We start from the raw sequence: 20,408 nt of genomic DNA on the forward strand, positions 1-20,408 counted from the left end.
ATTGCCTCCAAAGGATTCGCAACAAAATATTGAAAATAAAAATATTTTGTTTGGGTTTGGTTTATTTGTCCAATTACTTTTGACCTCCTAAAATGTGGAGTGTTTGTAAAGAAATGTGTACAATTCCTACAATTTCTATCAGATATTTTTCTTCAAACCTTCAAATTAAACGTTACAATCTGCACTTGAATTCTGTTGTAGAGGTTTCATTTCAAATCCAATGTGGTGGCATGCAGAGCCCAACTCGCGAAAATTGTGTCACTGTCCAAATATTTCTGGACCTAACTGTAGCAGGAGTCCTAGCTACCCAAACATGGAGGTTAGTCCAAATAGTGGCCCACTAGCCATTAGCACACATGCTGAAATTGAGCTGTGTGAACATATAGACTGGAAGTGTGCTGTGTGTATGTCTATACCTGCCATTGCATGCTATACGTCCCAATTCTCCCCTGATGAACTCTCTGTTAGTTTGGAGAGGGAAACGCGTTGGGAGGGGCTATTTTCACTGAGGTAGTGTTGTGAATACTGTCAATTGGAGTTCTGCTCTTGGACTCCCTCCTGTGGTCGCTGAGGTTCGTGGTTAGATTCTGTTCCCCAGTTCTACACACCTGGTTTGCAGCCTAAACCTTGATCTTGGATATAAGTGTGTGCTGGCTGTTTATCTCTGCCAGTTGTCTGAAATTCCAGAGACTATAGGAGTCTGTCTCTTGTCTTTCTGGCTTCCCCGCTACCAAGCTAAGCTAAGTTCATGGTTTTGCTTCATACTTTTCGTGTGTTATGTTCTTATGCTTATGTCAATTATCTCTGAAGGTTTTTTGTATCGTACCCTGTTTTGTTTGTGGCTTCAAATAAGGAAGATTTATCTTCCTGGTCAGTCTTTGCTAGCCAGAGAGATGTCCTGCAGGAAGATTGTTTGTTCCTGAGGCATAGACTAAGAGGGTGGTGTCCGAGGTTCACTGTTCTGCGTTGGTCGGTCATCCTGGTATTTTTGGTACCAGGGACCTAGTTAGCAGATCATTTTGGTGGCCTTCCTTGTCCCGTGATGTGCGTACCTTTGTGCAGTTCTGTGAGACTTGCGCACGAGCTAAGCCTTCTTGCTCATGTTCTAGTGGGTTGCTCTTGCCATTGCCTGTACCTGACAGGCCATGGACGCATATATCCATGGATTTTATTTCTGAGCTCCCTGTCTCTCGGGGGATGACTGTCATCTGGGTTGTTTGTGACCGGTTCTCTCAGATGGTACATTTGGTGCCTTTGTCCAAGTTGCCGTCTTCCTCGGAGTTGGTCTCCTTATTTTTTCTGCATGTTGTGCATTTGCATGGCATTCCGGAGACTATTGTGTCTGACAGGGGGACTCAGTTTGTTTCCAAGTTTTGGAGGTCCTTTTATAGTAAGCTGGGGGTTAAGTTGTCATTTTCATCTGCATTTCATCCCCAGTCTAATGGTCAGACGGAGAGAACCAATCAGACCTTGGAAACCTATCTGCGATGTTTTGTGTCGGCTGATCAGGATATTTGGTTTGAATTTTTGCCCTTGGCCGAGTTTGCCCTTAACAATCGGGCCAGTTTGGCCACTTTGGTGTCCTCCTTCTTTTACAATTTTGGATTTCATCCTCGCTTTTCCTCTGGGCAGGTTGCACCTTCTGCCTCCCCGGGTGTTGATTCGGTGGTTCAGCGTTTGCAGCTGATCTGGGACCATGTGGTTGATAATTTGGCTCAGTCTCAGGAGAGTGCCCAGTGGTTTGCTAACTGACGCCGGTGTGTTGGTTCTCGGCTACGTGTGGGTGATCTGGTTTGGCTTTCCTCCAGATTTATTCCTTTGCGGGTTTCTTCACCTAAAGGCCCTGTCACACACAGAGATAAATCTGCGGCAGATCTGTGGTTGCAGTGAAATTGTGGACAATCAGTGCCAGGTTTGTGGCTGTGTACAAATGGAACAATGTGTCCATGATTTCACTGCAACCACAGATCTGCCAAAGATTTATCTCTGTGTGTGACGGGACCTTTAGTTTAAGCTTCGTTTTATTTGCCCTTATCGTACAGTGGAGGTGATTAATCCTGTCTCTTTTCGTTTGGCTCATCCGAATACTTTCAAGATCCATAATGTTTTCCATAAATCCTTGTTGAGGAGACATGTTGAGCCTGTGCTTCCCGTTGTGGCCCCTCCTGACCCAGTGTTGGTCGATGGTGAGTTGGAGTATGAGGTGGAGAAGATCCTGGATTCTTGTCTTGTTAGATGTAGGCTACAGTACCTTGTGAAATGGAAGGGATATAGACAGGAGGATAACTCTTGGGTTTTAGCCCCTGAGGTTCATGCTGATGAGCTTGTTCGTGTCTTTCATAAGTCGCATCCGGATAGTCCTGGAGGTCCTGGTGAGGGTGCGGTGTCCCCTCCTCAAGGGGGGGGAGTACTGTTGTGAATACTGTCTGGTGGAGTTCCACTATTGGACTCCCTCCTGTGGTTGCTGAGGTTAGTGGTTAGATTCTGTTCCCCAGTTCTACATACCTGGTTTGTAGCTCAAACCTTGATCTTGGACATAGGTGTGTGCTGGCTGTTTATCTCTGCCAGTTGTCTGAAATTACAGAGACTATAGGAGTCTGTCTCTCGTCCCTCTGGCTTCCCCGCTACAAGCTAAGCTAAGTTCATGGTTTTGCTTCATACTTTTCGTGTGTTATTTGCTTATGCTTCTGTGAATTATCTCTGAAGTTTTTTTTGTATCGTATCCTGTTTTGTTTGTGCCCTCAGATAAGGAAGATTTATCTTCCTAGTCAGTCTTTGCTATTTATTTTAGCAAGGGTTAGTCAGCAGGGTAATTGCTAGTTTTTTCCTACAATTTCACCAGAGTCTTGTACAGATTACTCCTTTTTTGCACATTCTGTGTAGGAAGTTTTGATAGTTTTTTCATACTGACCGCAAGAGTTCCCTATCCTGTCTTTTGTATTTAGTATAGCGTGGCCTCTCTTTGCTCCATCTTGTGCTTACTGTGTATGTCTTTTCATCTTTGCTCACAGTCAGTACATGTGAGAGGCTGCCTATTTTCTTTGGGGAAATCTGTTCTGAGGGAAGATAGTTACTTTTCACTTTCTGCCTTGTAGGTTATGTAGTCCTCCGGCTGGGTTTGAGGCATCTATGATTGTCAGGTATGCTGCCCGGCTACTTCTAGTGTGGTGTTAAGTTCAGGGCTTGGTACGTTATTACCTACGATTCTGGTGGATTTTGCTCATTGTAGTCATTGAACATAGCATCATAACAGGGCAGCTTTCTTGACTTGGGTGCTGCCCTTGTTAGGGCGGAAGCTTATGCATGGGCACGACAGTGGTTTGCATGCACTGACTTTGCTATCCCTTTTTTCCAAGTCCGCCTTCTTTTGCCCGTGTATCCAGTGGTGTGAGAGCTACTTGGAAAGACGTTTGGTAAGATCTATCCATTTTAGTATTCTTTATTGCGATGATTTAGGAAAGCCTACACTCACAGGGGGTTGGACTCAATGGCCCTTAAGGTCCCTTCCGACTCTACCATTCTATGAGTCTATGATTCTATGATTCTTATTTAATCTAGTATTAATAAAGGAACATAAGGTCTGTTGAGTTTATTTGAGTACATTTAGGAATAAATAGGTATGCCATGTATGTGATTTTTGTCAAAGTTATCCAGAAAAAAAAAGGAGTTTTGCCATCCTGCCATCTGGCGCTATCAGGGCAGTATCACAGTCTGATAATCAAAGGTACACATGTCACATTACACACTGGGTGTGACCTGCCCTATTGGGCCAGTGTATCCTGATTGCGGGAGGTCGAACAGGAGCCTCTATTACTGACTGAGTGTATGTGTGAGGGTGGAGATGGGGTGCGATTATTGTCTTCAAGTGCTTTGTGATAGCCAGAGCTGAGTTCTAATTATACTAATGGAGGGAATGGCAATTTACAGATGAATACTGTCTGGAAATCATGGTTTCATAATAAAAAGAGATGGGAGCCGGAAAGTGAATGGCTTAGGATGGCTGGTTACTGGAAATCATGGTTACTAACATTATAAATGAGGTTGGGGAATGAATCATGAGACAGTACAGCAACTACGGATACTTTATACTGTAGAAAACAAGATTTTAATAATTCTTTACCCATTATACTAGAAACATACAAACAGCATAACATGTTGCTCAGGTTTTGTATATACTGTTATGGAGAAAGTCAGCTACATGTAATACTTTGGTCTTTCCATGATGTCTTGTATCACATTTTTTCATACAAAGTTTTTGCTTTTTTTTGCGACAGCACCACCTTCTCCATATGAAGATACTATTTAGCACAGATTATACTGAATATAAATAAACTTCACTTTAAAGTGACTATTTCATACACAATATGGCGCTTGCTAAGCCGCATCTTCTCAAATGCACACATAAGACACCTTCATCGACAGATGTTTCTCACTGCAGCTGCTACATGTGAGCTTATCACTGAGGTGTCACATACACAGACGGTGGTGCTAAGATTTCTTTACTTCTTTTCTTATTTGATTACAGCAGATTAGTCAATAGATTTCATAAACACACTAATCTAAATCTTTTCTGAAAGTTTAAGCTAAATCTCCACTGACCTAGCATGATTAACAACACCTCAGTGACCCTCCTTCCTGCAGTAGATGTACTCTCACAGTACTCAGTACAAGCTGCAAGTGTAAAGGCTGCTTTACACGCAGCAACATCGTTAGCGATGTCGCTCATGAAAGCACCCGCCCCCATCGTTTGTGCATCATGGGCAAATCGCTGCCCGTGGCGCAAAATATTGCTAGGCCCTGTCACACGGACTTACCTTCCTAGCGACGTCGCTGTGGCCGGCGAACAGCCTCTTTTCTAAGGGGGCAGTTCGTGCGGCGTCACAGCGAAGTCACATGGCAGGTGTCCAATAGAAGCGGAGGAGTGGAGAGCAGCCGCATGAAAGACACGCCCACCTCGTTGCCGGAGGACGCAGGTACGGTGCTGTTCATCGTTCCTGGGGTGTCACACGTAGCGATGTGTACTGCCTCAGGAATGATGAACAACCTGTGTCCACAACGACCAACGAGATTTTGAAAATGAACGATGTTTCAACGATCAACGATTAGGTGAGTATTTATGATCGTTAACACTCGCTCGTAGGTATCACACGCAACAATGTTGCTAACGAGGCTGGATGTGCATCACGAATTCCGTGACCCCGACGACATCTCGTTAGCGATGTCGTTGCGTGTAAATGGGCCTTAAGGCTGGGTGCACAAAGATTGAATAAACTTGGATTCTCTCTCTTTTTAGCAAGACTTAGTAAAACTTAATTTTAATGTTCAGATTATTTAGACATTCTGATATGGATTTTCCCAGGACGTTCACCAGCTTCATCAGCTGTAAGAGATCACATATACTAATGTATAAAGTTGTGAAATTTGGTGCCAGATCTGCTTTAAATTATGTCATATCTATATAAGATTATCTAGGAATGTCATGAGTGTACTTTTATATACCATCTGCACTGCAGTGCAGTACAAGTAAAAAAAAAGGGTTTTATTTTGTATTACAATGGGGGGGGGGGGAAGTATTTGATACACTGCCAATTTTGCAAGTTTTCTCACCTACAAAGAATGGAGAGGTCTGTAATTTTTATCATAGGTACACTTCAACAGTGACAGAGTAAAAAAAAAAATCCTGAAAATCACATTGTAAGATTGTTAAATAATTAATTTGCGTTTTCTAGCATGAAATAAGTATTTGATACAGTAGTAAAATAGAGCGTAATATTTGGTACAGAAACTGTTGTTTGCAATTACAGAGATCAGACGTTTCTTGTAGGTCTTGACCAAGTTTGCACACCCTGCAGCTGGGATTTTGGCCCACTCCTACATACAGATCTTCTCCAGATCATTCAGCTTTTGGGGCTGTCACTGGACAACATTGAGTTTCAGTTCCATACAAAGATTTTTTTTTATTGGGTTCTGGTGTGGAGACTGGATAGGCCACTCCAGAACCTTGAAATGCTTCTTACAGAGCCACTCCATAGTTGCCCTGGCTATGTGTTTCGGTTTATTGTGATGCTGGAAGAAACAGCCAACCCTTCAATATGGTGCAAACATCCTGTCCCCACTGCAGAAAAGAACCCCCAAACTATGTTTCCACTCCCATGCTTCACACTTGGGATGTGGTTGTTGGTGCTGTACTCATCCTTCTTCTTCCTCCAAACACAGTGAGTGGAGTTGATACCAAAAACTTTTATTTTTATCTCATCTGACCACATGACCTTCTCCCATGCCTCTTCTGCCTCATCCAGATGGTCATTGTCAACTTCAAACGGGCCTGGACATGTGCTGGCATTAGCAGGGGAACCTTTTGTGCCCTGCAGGACTTTAATTCATGACCTTCTCCCATGCCTCTTCTGGCTCATTCAGATGGTCATTGTCGAACTTCAAATGGGCCTGGACATGTGCTGGCATTAGCAGGGGAACCTTTTGTGCCCTGCAGGACTTTAATCCATGACCTTCTCCCATGCCTCTTCTGGCTCATCCAGATGGTCATGGTCGAACTTCAAATGGGCCTGGACATGTGCTGGCATTAGCAGGGGAACCTTTTGTGCCCTGCAGGACTTTAATCCATGACCTTCTCCCATGCCTCTTCTGGCTCATCCAGATGGTCATTGTCGAACTTCAAATGGGCCTGGACATGTGCTGGCATTAGCAGGGGAACATTTTGTGCCCTGCAGGACTTTAATCCATGACGGTGTAGTGTGTTACTAATGGTAATCATTGAGACTGTGGTCCCAGCTCTCTGCGGGTCATTGACCAAGTCTTCCTGTGCATTTCTGGGCTGATCCCTGATCTCTTTCAGAATCATCCTTACTCCATGAGGTGAAATCTTGCATGGAACCCCAGACTGAGTAAAATTGACAGTCATCTTGTGTTTCTTCCATTTTCCAATAATTGCACCAACAGTTGTTGCTTTCTCACCAAGCTGCTTGCCTATTGTCCTGTGGCTGATCCCAGCCTTGTGCAGGTCTACAATTTTGTCCCTTGTGTCCTTAGACAGCTCTTTGGTCTTTGCCTTGGTGGAGAGGTTTGAATGTAATTGATTGAGTGTGTGGGCAAATGTCTTTTATACAGGAAATTAGTTCAAACAGGTGTCTTTAATACAGGTAATGAGTGCAGAGTAGGAGGGCTTCTTAAAGAAAAAAAAACAAACAGGTCTATGAGAGCCAGAATTCTTGCTGGTTGGTAGATTATCAAATACTTATTTCATGCAAAAAAAATGCAAATTAATTATTTAAAAATTATACAATATGGACTTTTTTTGGGGAGGGGGGTCTGTCTGTCACAGTTGAAGTGTACTTACAATAAAAATTACAGACATCACCATTTTTTGTAGATGGGTAACCTAGCAAAAAGCAGTGTATTAAATACTTATTTTTCTCACTGTAGGTTCAGATACTTCAACAAAATAGTTCATGTTTTAACATTATAACTATAAACACATTTTAAGTGATTTGTTTATTGTTTTCATTTGTTTTAAAAAGTGAAATTAATAAACTTACTAACAAGTACTTAAGAAAATTCCTAGCATTTGCTGATGTAGAGTCAATTTAACTTATTTACACAGCTGGCTGTTCTGCAGCTTCTGACATAAATGTGACAGGATACAGCTTCTGGGTTTGTTCGGGAGTGTTGTTTCTATTTGGTTTTTTTTTAACAGTATTTGAAAAGATAAAAAAAATAAAAGTTTTCTTAACCCCTTAACGACCGCGGCCAGTAATATTATGTCCTAGCGTTCATAGTGTTACTGCCCGCGGTCTGCTGTCGGCAGCATGCCATGATCGGCGCACATCTCAGCTGATTTTCACAGCTAAGATGTGTGCCTACTAGGCACGAGCAGAATTGTTATCTGCTTGTGCCGTTTAACCCCTTAAATGGCGCTGTCAATATGTGACAGCGCCATTATAACGGCATCGGCGGTAAACATTTAGTTACCGGCCGATACCGGAAGTCACGTGACGTGATCACGTGACTTCCGGTGGTTGTCATGGTAGCACAGGGTCATGTGATGATTCCTGTAGCTGACATGAATTACTTTCGGTTTCACTCGGCCCGGAGCCAAGTGAAGCAGAAAGGGAGCATATCTGCTGTTTACAGCTGTATAGCTGTGATCAGCAGATGTGGCAGAGCGATCGGATTGCTGATCCATGTAGTCCCCTAGGTGGACTAGTAAAATAATAAAAAAAGTTTTAAACATTAAAAAAAAACCTAAAAGTTCAAATCACCCCCCCTTTCACCCCATTGAAAATTAAAGGGTTAAGAAAAATAAAAAATATACAGACATTTGGTATCGCCATGTTCAGAAATGCCCGATCTATCAAAATATAAAATAAATTAATCTGATCAGTAAACAGAGTAGGAGCAAAAAAATTCCAAATGCCAAAATTAAGTTTTTTGGTCGCCACAAATTTTGCGCAAAATGCAATAACGGGCGATCATTACGTAGTATATGCGCAAAAATGGTACAGTTAAAAACGTCAACTCGAGATGCAAAATATAAGCCATCATTGAGCCATAGATCCCGAAAAATGAGAACGCTACGGGTCACGGAATATGGTGTAAAACATGCGCCATTTTTTTTGGACAAACGTCTGATTTTTTTTAACCCTTTATATAAAAGTAAACCTATGCATGTTTGGTACCTACGAACTCACACTGACCTGAGGCATTACACCCACACATCCAATTTACTATATATTGAACACAGTGAATAAAATATCTCAAAAATAATAGTGCTATCGCACTTTTTTTGCAATTTTTCTGCATTTGTAATTTTTTTGCCAATTTTCAGTAAACTATATGGTAAAACGTATGGTTTCATTTAAAAGTACAGCTCGTTCTGCAAAAAATGACCCCTCACATGACCATACTGACTGAAAAATAAAAAAGTTACGTCTCTCAGAAAAAGAATGGCGAAAAAAAAACGGAAAGCGAAAATTCGGCTGGTCGTGAAAGTGTTAAATTGCTTAAAAATAAAGTTAGAAAAGATTTCTACTGTATCTCACTTCACTTATTACAATTACAATATTACAATTTTCTGTATTTTACAACAGAAGCTCAATGTTAATTGGCTTGCTTTCAAATTCTTTCAATGGTGCATTGAATATAAAAGCCAAGTGCTGGCATTGCCATGAACACATGATGATGCCAGGAGAAATGTCCAAAATAATATAAAACTAATGCAACTAATTACTTTTTGGTCAGGTATCAATCGTTATTTGCCATCTGCTTATATCAGTCGTGTCCAAAATAAAAATACAGGTAGTCAGCAAAAACTGTCAACATTTCGACTGACTTTATTCTGATGTCTCCGAGCCCCCTAGCTCCCTCATTAAGCTGTTATGATTATATTTTAATTTGCATTTTCTTGGCAGCACAAAAATGTTTTTGGGATTGTAATGAAAGATTGTTAAAAAGCAAATGACATACAGTATATTCCAGTTCCCACTTTTAGCTTGGTTATCGGTGACTTACGGAGCAGCTGTGTGGCAAACTCCATAGTAACATCTTGGCAGTGGCGTCACAATGGCGGAATAAGATTCACACATACACGGCCACACTTATTGTCTGTACGCAGAATAATAACACTTACACCACATCTGAACTTTCTTTTGTCCTTGTCATGGCTGCGGATCTTTCTATTATCCGCTCTGTAGTGTCTAATTAGCATCCGGGAGCGTGGGAGTTGCTTGTTAAAAGACCTAATACATTCCATGCTCGGAGAATGGCCCAAGCTGCTACCAAGGAGTAGAACAATCACTGGGATGTAGCTAATAAAGCTGAAAGCAGACAGAAAGGATGATGATCTCATGAGAAAGTGTTCAGCATAGGACACATGACACTATGTCCAAGGATCGGTCTCCAGTTACGCTGTTCACACCCTGTGTTTCTGGCATCTCCAGAGAATCACGCTATCTTTCATGTCTCCTTTGCTTTGTTGCCCCAAATCACCCACTGTATGCAACTTTCATGACCAACCAACTATGCATCTCTGACATACACTCATTAGGCCCTCACTGACTCCTTCCAGAATGTACTGTCCCTTCCCTGTGAGCAGACCCCTCCCAGGGTGGGCAAGTCTCATCATTAACTCTGACTGCCCCTGCTGTCTGTTGCTGGGCAAACTGTAACCTTTTACTAACATAAGGACACATTACATTTTACATGGATGGCACATCAAAATAATATTTACAAAAGATGCACAACACAACAAAATTCACATTATACAAAATGGCAATACATTGCTGCAAATGGTATACTCAGTGACTATAATGCGACCTCCATTGTCCACAACTCTTACACCCTCACACACTGAAGTAAGCATAGTGCGGTTTTGCTTTGATTTTTTTATCACAAAATCTTATTTAGAAAGTCACTGTCTTGCATAATAGGACATTATGTTCACTGAATTGGTGTGTTCTGTTTTTCAGTGCACTGAAGCCAAAAAACACTGCTGGTACTTTGAAGGATTATATCCTACGTATTACATGTAAGTATTACCTTTTTTCACATTTATACTTCCTTTTTTGTGTTGACTGGGCATAAAAAGGATTGTATAGCCTGCATTTTTTACTCATTAAAACCAGATACTGAAAGATTTTTTTTATTCATATATATACAGTATACACAATATATGTTTGACAGCAGCTTCATAGACTATAGACAGCAATAACATTGAGATGTACATTGCTCTCTATGGGATAGTTTATATGCATGCTCTGTGACCTGTGAAGACAATATTATGCATCACCTACAGTAAGTGCTGTGTGTATATATATATATATATATATATATATATATATATATATATATGTACAGTATATGCCAAACGTTTGGACACACCTTCTCATCTCTAGAACAACTATTAAGAGGAGATTTTGTACAGCAGGCCTTCATGGTAAAATAGCTGCTAGGAAACCACTGCTAAGGACAGGCAACCAGCAGAAGAGCAGAAGAGACTTGTTTGGGCTAAAGAACACAAGGAATGGACATTAGACCAGTGGAAATCTGTGCTTTGGTCTGATGAGTCCAAATTTGAGATATTTGGATCCAACCACCGTGCCTTTGTTGAAAAGGTGAACGGATGGACTCTACATGCCTGGTTCCCACTGTGAACCATGGAGGAGGAGGTGTGATGGTGTGGGGGTGCTTTGCTGGTGACACTGTTGTAGATTTATTCAAAATTGAAGGCATACTAAACCAGCATGGCTACCACAGCATCTTGCAGCGGCATGCTATTCCATCCGGTTTGCGTTTAGTTGCACCATTATTTTTTTTTTCAACAGGACAATGACCCCAAACACACCTCCAGGCATGTAAGGGCTATTTGACAAAGCAGGAGAGTGATGGGGTGCTACGCCAGATGACCTGGCCTCCACAGTCACCAGACTTGAACCCAATCGAGATGGTTTGGGGTGAGCTGGACCGCAGAGTGAAGGCAAAAGGGCCAACAAGTGCTAAGCTTCTCTGGGAACTCCTACAAGACTGTTGGAAGACCATTTCCGGTGACTACCTCTTGAAGCTCATCAAGAGAATGCCAAGAGTGTGCAAAGCAGTAATCAAAGCAAAAGGTGGATACTTTGAAGAACCTAAAATATAAGACATATTTTCAGTTGTTTCACACTTTTTTAAGTATTCCATTCCACATGTTTTCATTCATAGTTTTGATGTCTTCAATGTGAATCTACAAGAAAACTCTTTGAATGAGAAGCTGTGTCCAAACTTTTGGTCTGTACTGTACAGCAAAAATGTCAGCAGTCCAGATGTATGTTTGCCAATACTCAAAATTTGAAAAGCTGAAATATCGCACACATATACATTGGTGAATGAACGACCACATTTTTTCATTATACCAAGTCTGGTTGGCTGTATGTACATGGAGGATGCAGGGTTGGTACCCTTTTTCTTCAACCTGTTTGCTATATCAAATATGTATAATGCTGCTTTCTTTGAGTATATACAGTGGGTGAAGTAAGTATTAAGCACATCAACCATTTTCTAATTTATTATAATTCTAATGGTATTATTAACAAGAATATGTCACCAGGTGTCGGTAACAACCTATTCAATCCATAAAGGCAAAGAAATCAACCATAGAGGTCCATAAATTAAGTTATGTGTAATAATGGGAAATGACACAGGGAAAAAGTATTGCACACATGAAGAATAAGAGGTGCAAAAAGCCAATGAAAGTCATGACACCACATTAAATCTATCAGTAATTAGAAAGCAGTCCTGCCACTTAGTGAAAAATAATATTAGTTGATTCAACTAATGGCCTATAAAAAGATGTCTCATTACAAAGAGCCTCACAAGAAACACCTCATGATGGATAAAACCTGGGAGCTCTCTCAAGATCTTAGCAACCTTATTGTTTGCCAAACATACTGATGGCATTGGTTGCAGAAGAATTTATAAACTACTAAAAAATCCAATGAGCACTGTTGGGGCCATAATCCAGAAGTGAAAAAAACATCTTTTCACCATAAACCAGTCACAACCATGTGTTTTTTGCAAGATTTCAGACATAGAGGTCCTTTTCTGACATTTTATGTAAGTTTACGTCTTGATTGGGAAAGGGGTTCCCACAAAATTATGTAAACTTGCTTAATTGCAAACATCACAGCCTCTGTGCCTGCACTATGACTGCTGAGAGCTTGGCATAAGCTATAGCTGAGCTCCTACTGTCACCGCCCCTAGCTGTTTAACCCCCTAAATGCCATGATCAATAGCAATTGTAGTATTTAGGGGGCTGGATGATGGAGTTCACTCCCTCTCCCACCTAATCAGGACCCCAGTGACATGTTCACAGGGGCCCTATCATTGCCATGGCAACCCAAGGTCATCATGACAATTTCCATGTCAGCCAGCGACAACAAACCTGTCAGACCGTGCCAGGAGAATGGTCTAAGAGGCTTCTCTCTGACAGAACTGACAAGTATAATCTATTGTAATGCTGTTGCATTGCAATACATTATACCAGCAATCAGGATAATAAAAGTTAATGTCCAATATAGGGACTAAATAACAAAATGAAAAAAAATTGTAAAAATATTAAAAAAAGACCCCAGAAAATAAAGAATAAAAAAAATATTATACCAATAAAAATGTATGTTTATGTAAAAACATAAATAAAAAAGAACACACATCTGGTATTGCTGCATCTGGAACAACCAGATCTATAAACCTGTCACGCAAGTTAACCTCTTCGTTGAACACTGTAAAAAAAAGAATGAAAAACTATGTCATTTCATCATGGAGAGGACAAAAAAGTTGAACAAAACACAATCAAAAAGTCATATATAAATAAATATGGTATAGCTGAAAACGTCATCTTATCACGCCTAAAAATGCTACCATTCTGCTGTCAGTGAAAAATAAAAAATCTATAGCTCTCAGAATACAAAAACAATTTTATTCCTATAAAAAAATTTTATTGTGTAAAAGCGACAAATAGTGATGGGTGAACTTTACAGTTTGGGGTCCGTACCGAACACAGTGTTCATGCACACAATCCTGAACACGGGTTTTCTTGGGAAGCTCGTGTTACAGTTTGGGTCCTGTTCAGGTCCAGGGGCAGTAAAAAAAAGCACATTAGTAAAAAACATTATGATTATTCTTACAGGTCCCACGATGCGTCCTGCAGACCCGCTCACCCGCTGTCTCCTGGCCGCCTTTGCTTCCGGGTCCGATCATTATCTTCCGGTGGTATTCACTACACTGCTCATCACTCGGCAGTTTTCGCCTTTTTTCGGCCATGTTCGCGCTTGACGTCAGGGTTCACCCGAGTCCATGAGCCATGGACTCAATTGAACTTTGACTGTCACTGTGCGAGTCTCGCATCGGTATCACCCGGCACAGCGCACACTCTCTTTACAGGAGCTGGTCCGCTGCATGTATTTCCATACATCTTAGGTGCTCCTGCCCGCAGAGTGTGCGCTGTGCCGGGTGATACCGATGCGAGACTCGCAGGAGTCATACACAAGCCTCAGCTGTGAGTGGGGTGAAGTCTTTGACAGCTTTCAGCTGAGTCTGTGTGAGCAAACCTGTGTTTGTCTTCTTACACAGATGTAGCAGAGCTGAAGATGCTAGCCCGCCTTTGGACTATGTCGGAGGTTTTTTTGGGGGTAATAAAGATGGAGTCCTAAATGTTCTCTGTTTTATTTCTAACTAGCTGTAGTACCCGGGCGTTACCCGAGATAGTAACTGTCTCTGTCTCTCTCCCAGTCTCTGTCTGTGTGTCAATGTCTGTCTGTCTCGCTGTCTGTCTCTTTCCTTGTCTGTATGTTTCTATCTCTCTGTCTGTATTTGCATCAGTCTATTTGTCTCAATCTCTGTATCTGTCTGTCTCTCAGTCTCTTTGCCCATCTGTCTCTTTGCCCGTCTGTCTCTTTGCCCATCTGTCTCTTTGCCCGTCTGTCTCTTTGTCCGGCTGTCTTTTTATCTGGCTGTCTCTTTGCCCGGCTGTCTTTATCTAGGTCTGTCTCTTTCCCGGTCTGTCTCTTTCCCAGTCTGTCTCTTTCCCAGTCTGTCTCTTTCCCGGTCTGTCTCTTTCCTGGTCTGTCTCTTTCTAAGTCTGTCTCTTTCCAGGGCTGTCTCTTTGCCGGGCTGTCTTTTTGCTGGGCTATCTCTTTCCCGGTCTGTCTCTTTCCAGGTCTGTCTCTTTCCAGGTCTGTCTCTTTCCAGGTCTGTCTCTTTCCAGGGCTGTCTCTTTGCCAGGCTGTCTCTTTGCCAGGCTGTCTCTTTCTAGGTCTGTCTCTTTTTAGGTCTGTCTCTTTTTAGGTCTGTCTCTTTCCAACTCTGTCTCTTTCCAACTCTGTCTCTTTTCCACTCTGTCTCTTTCCCGCTCTCTCTTTTCCGGTCTGTCTGTTTCCCAGTCTGTCTCTTTCCCGGTCTGTCTCTTTCCCAGTCTGTCTCTTTCCCGGTCTGTCTCTTTCCAGATCTGTCTCTTTCCAGATCTGTCTTTTTCCAGGTCTGTCTGTTTGCCCGTCTGTCTCTTTGGGCATTTGTCTCTTTGCCCGGCTGTCTCTTTGCCCGGCTGCCTCTTTTCAGGGCTGTCTCTTTGCCCGGTCTGTCTCTTTGCCCGGTCTGTCTCTTTCCAGGTCTGTCTCTTTGCCTGTCTGTCTCTTTGCCCATCTGTCTCTTTCCAGGTCTGTCTCTTTCCAGGTCTGTCTCTTTCCCGCTCTGTCTCTTTCCTGCTCTGTCTCTTTCCTGCTCTGTCTCTTTCCAGGTCTGTCTCTTTCTCCCTCTGTCTCTTTCTCCGTCTGTCTCTTTCCCCGTCTGTCTCTTTCCTCGTCTGTATCTTTCCCCGTCTGTCTCTGTCTGTGTCTCTGTCTTTTTCTGTCTCTCTATCCGTCTCACCACCGACATCTTTTTACCTCACACATAAGCGTGTCATACTAACAGTTTATTTTGTTCCTACAGCAACCACTGACAGTTGCTATTTATAGCCTGCAGCTCCCAGCTCCATTCAGTTTAATGGCTGCAGGATTTTTGTAGTGTAACTGGAAAGCACGGGGTTACATTTTCCTGGCCAAACATAGTCTATGACGTTCCCTGAGTCACATGGAGTGTCTGTTCAAAATTTCGTGATTGTACATGTGTGGCGCCCTGGCCTAGCCAGGTCGTCACAGATAACATACAAACCCCCCACCCCCATTAGACAGGGACACCAGCCAAACAAAAATCCTTGTTGCCTCCCTCCAGTGTCTGATGTCCACACCAGGTGGGGCGGAGTCAAGCGGTAGGCTCCACCCACCGAGGAGTTCACAGGCCTGGAGGTGGGAAAAATGACAGTTCAGTTCAGGAGGTTGAAGTGAGAGGAGTGAACACTTGGGTATCTGGGTTTGTGGCCCAGGCACTGACAGCAAGGTTGGCAGACGGTGGTGGCCGTCTGCAGGAGTGGTGGAGCAACGCGGAACCGTAGGACCGGGGACGGGCGACGGCCCGCCGGTACCGACCGGGGAGCGAAGTGAAGCCAGCACACACAGGCAGGGCCATCGGACCCCGACCAGGCTTGGAGCCACCGACAATAGTCAGATCCGAATGTGACTGGAACCCCAGGGGTTTCAGAACAGCAAAAGTCGCGATTGAAGGCAACAGCCCACACCGTGAGGGTATACAGCTACCGCCTAAGGCTAGAGACCCAAGGGACAGCTTCTGCGGGCAATTCGGCTCCTCCGGTAACCATACACCGGGGAGCGGACTACCGTTGGGAATCCATAGTAGTCAGAAAGAAAACATCAAGGTGCAGGGAAAGACAGCCGCCATCACCTGTCCGGGGAGAGACACTGTAGCCGGCTGCGGGACCCGTCCATCCAGCCGTTTAGTTTACCAAGGACTTTGTACCTTTCTTGCTGAGTGAGTACACCCATGCCATCCGGCACCGCGCCGCGCTGTCCCTACAACCCTGCACCTCACCGACCCCGCCTCCCCGTCACAACATCACCGGGCCCCGGGACCACCGACCCCTACCCACAGAGGGGGAAAACAACATCCTAGCTGCTCCTTACCATCGCTCCAGGGATCCCTGTCATCAGCAGCGGTGGTGCCTAGCTTCACCACGACCCGTGGGTGGCGTCATGGACTAAATCCCCCAAACCAACCACCCCTTTCATTCACGGGCAAGGAGCGCCGCTCGAGTCCCCGGATCCGGCCCACCGCTCGAGCCACCGAGCAGCAGCAGCAGCCGCAGCAGCGCCGGACCCGAGCGTTAGCGAGAGCGCAGCAGCGACGGCGTCCTCCCTGCCCGCGACCCTTGTGACGGTGCGGATTCCTTTAGCGGACATACACACATACACACATACACTGAGCTTTATATATTGGATAAAATATTTTTTCTCTGTGTTATTGTTTTATTTTACTGTTAAAATAACAGACAATCACAGACGCTGTCACAGAGTGGGCGTCTGTGATTGGATGCTGGAGTAGCCTGAAACAAGCCCATACATTCAAGCATCTAGAATATATGAGCTTATTCCAGGTTACTCCAACAGCTAATCACAGTCGCCCATTCTGCATGACAGCATCTGTGATTGGCTGTTGGGTCCCTCCCACGTATAGTAGTGTAAAAATAAATAATTTTAAAAAATGACGTAGCGCTCTACGGATTCTCAGCGCAGATAAAGCATACGGCTACGGGCTGTCACCCCATCTGCCTGACTTTATTTGTACCATTTTCGGGAACTTAAAGTTTTTTTGATCCCTTTCTATTCTAGCTTCTGAGAGGAAGAATGAACATAAAACAACAATTCAGGAATTATTTTGTATTTTTTATATACCGTTCACCGTGTGGTAAAGTTATTAAGACGTCTTTATTCTTCAAGTCAATACAATTACAACAATATCACATTTATATAGTTACTAGAAGGTGGCCCGATTTTACGCATCGGGTATTCTAGAATTTACGTATTGTGTAGTTGATGTATGATTTTTGTTATATATATATATATATATATAGATGTTGTTGTCTGTAGTTAGCAAGTGTTTGTGTAGGGGCTGTACATGTTCTGTGTGTTGTCTGGGTTTGGCGGGGGGTGAGAGCGGTGTTATTTGTGTGTTGCGTTGTTTGTAGAGCGCTGTGTGTCTGTATCATTGTGTATGTGTGTTGCGCGGTTTGTGTGGGTGTGTGTGTGTGTTTTGGGGGGAGGTATGTTTTGTGCAATGTGTGTGTTGTGCGGTATGTGCGTATATTTGTGTGTGCCGCGGTGTTTGTGTGTTGGGTGTGTGCGGCGTTGTGTGTGTGGGTGTCTGTGTAGGGCAGTGTTTGTGGTTCCCAGTGTGTGTGTGGTGTGTTGTGCAGTGCGTGTGTGGCAGTGTGTGTGTGTGTGTGTTTTGGGGGGAGATGTGCACCCCCCATCGTGCTCCATCCCCCATGCTGCGCACCCCCATCATGCTCCATCCCCAATGCTGCGCACCCCCCATCGTGCTCCATCCCCACTCCCCATTGTGCTCCATCCCCCATGCTGCGCATTCCCCATCGTGCTCCATCCCCCATGCTGCGCATTCCTCATCGTGCTCCATCCCCCATGCTGCGCATTCCCCATCGTGCTCCATCCTCCATGCTGCGCATTCCCCATCGTGCTCCATCCCCCATGCTGCGCACCCCCCATCGTGCTCTATCCCCCATGCTGCGCACTCCCCATCGTGCTCCATCCCCATGCTGCGCACTCCCCATCGTGCTCCATCCCCCATGCTGCGCACCCCCCATCGTGCTCCATCCCCCATGCTGCGCACTCCCCATTGTGCTCCATCCCCATGCTACGCACTCCCCATCGTGCTCCATCCCCCATGCTGTACACCCCCCATCGTGCTCCATCCCCCATGCTGCGCACTCCCCATCGTGCTCCATCCCCCATGCTGCGCACTTCCCATCGTGCTCCATCCCCCATGCTGCGCACCCCCCATCGTGCTCCATCCCCCATGCTGCGCACTCCCCATCGTGCTCCATCCCCTATGCTGCGCACTCCCCATCGTGCTCCATCCCCCATGCTGCGCACTCCCCATCGTGCTCCATCCCCTATGCTGCACACTCCCAAACGTGCTCCATCTCCCATGCTGCGCACTCCCCATCGTGCTCCATCCCCCATGCTGCGCACCCCCCATCGTGCTCCATCCCCCATGTTGCGCACTCCCCCTCGTGCTCCATCCCCCATGCTGCGCACTCCCCATCGTGCTCCATCCCCCATGCTGCGCACTCCCAAACGTGCTCCATCTCCCATGCTGCGCACTCCCCATCGTGCTCCATCCCCCATGCTGCGCACTCCCCATCGTGCTCCATCCCCCATGCTGCGCACCCCCCATCGTGCTCCATCCCCCATGCTGCGCACCCCCCATCGTGCTCCATCCCCCATGCTGCGCACTCCCAAACGTGCTCCATCTCCCATGCTGCGCACTCTCCATCGTGCTCCATCCCCCATGCTGCGCACTCCCCATCGTGCTCCATCCCCCATGCTGCGCACTCCCCATCGTGCTCCACAGTCACACATCAGACATTAAACACGCACACATCTGATCGCATACACTCACACACACACCCCACTTCTCCCTGTGCCCACGGGTGGCCGGTCCCAGCAGCTGTGCTGCACGCCGTGCTCCTCTGCCGACACTCACAGATCCGATCGCATACACTCACACACTCACACACACATCCGATCGCATACACTCACACACACACATCCGATCGCATACACTCACAAACACACATCCGATCGCATACACTCACACAAACACAGATCCGATCACATACACTCACACACATCCGATCGCATACACGCACTGACACAATCACAACATCCGGAGATACCACATGCTTCCGGCCATGTGATCCTCCGGCAGGTCCTGGAAGATCACAGCACAGTATCGCCGCCGAGAAGCAAGCGATATCACGGGATGTTATGAGTATGTGGATGCGATCGTGTGTGTGTGTGTGTGTGTGCGTGCGTGCGTGCGCGTTCCGCCCCTGCAGGACCTTGATGCGCTCACCTCATGGGGGGGCGGAGCCTGGGCGATCGGCCAATCCGTGCGGGGGGCGGAGCCTGGGCGAGGAGAGCGGCCAATCCGTGCGGGGGGAGGAGCCGAGGCGAGCAGCCAATCCGTGCGGGGGGGCGGGGCCATGGCGAATCCGTGAACCCGAGCGGCCAATCCGTGCGGGGGGGCGGGGCCATGGCGAGCCCAGCGGCCAATCCGCTGTTTGTCACCGTAAGGACCTGGCCAATCCGTGCGAGGGGGGGCGGACCCGAGGCGAGCGGCCAATCCGTGCAGGGGGGCGGGGCCATGGCGAGGCCAGCAGCCAATCCGCTGTTTGTCACCGTAAGGACATGTCCCGGGACACAATTTTGGAGCAAGACAGACAGACAGACAGAATAAGGCAATTATATATATAGATTTTATGTTTTACCAACTTTACACAATAAAAACAATTTTATAGAAAAAAAACCTGTTTTTGCATTGCTATATTCTGACAGCTATTGATTTTCTTATGTTTCTATGGACTGAGCTGAGTGGAAACTATTTTTTGGGGAGCAAGATGATATTTTCATTGATGCCATTTTTATTCACATGCAACTTTTTGATTGTGTTTTATTCCTTTTCTTCGGAATATGATGAAAAGCATTGATTTTGCCACATTTTTGTACAGTCTTTACTTTAAAGGGCTTGCATAGTACTTTATATTGATGCCGTATGCTTGGGATATACCATCAATATCAGATTAGTGGGGATGCAAAATGTGGCATCCCTGTTAAAGGGGCAGTCGAGGGCCTCTGTAGTCCTGGCAGACACTGCTGTTTGCTCGACTTTCAGTCGGGTGTTCTTCCTTTGTGGCGCCCCTGCAGCTCCAGTCGCCATAAGGTACTGCA

General features: G+C 45.1%; 1 protein-coding gene across 1 annotated transcript in view; it reads left to right on the forward strand.

The window, feature by feature from the left end:
* The window catches only part of VOPP1 (VOPP1 WW domain binding protein), a 230,913-nt gene that overhangs the window by 130,633 nt on the left and 79,872 nt on the right, over window positions 1-20,408 (forward strand). The window contains exon 2 of the mRNA XM_075315151.1: window positions 10,482-10,540. Within this exon, the coding sequence (XP_075171266.1) occupies window positions 10,482-10,540 (59 nt within the window). The remainder of the gene's footprint in view (window positions 1-10,481; window positions 10,541-20,408) is intronic.

This window comes from Anomaloglossus baeobatrachus, chromosome 6, assembly GCF_048569485.1.
Source record: "Anomaloglossus baeobatrachus isolate aAnoBae1 chromosome 6, aAnoBae1.hap1, whole genome shotgun sequence".
Taxonomy (NCBI): domain Eukaryota; kingdom Metazoa; phylum Chordata; class Amphibia; order Anura; family Aromobatidae; genus Anomaloglossus; species Anomaloglossus baeobatrachus.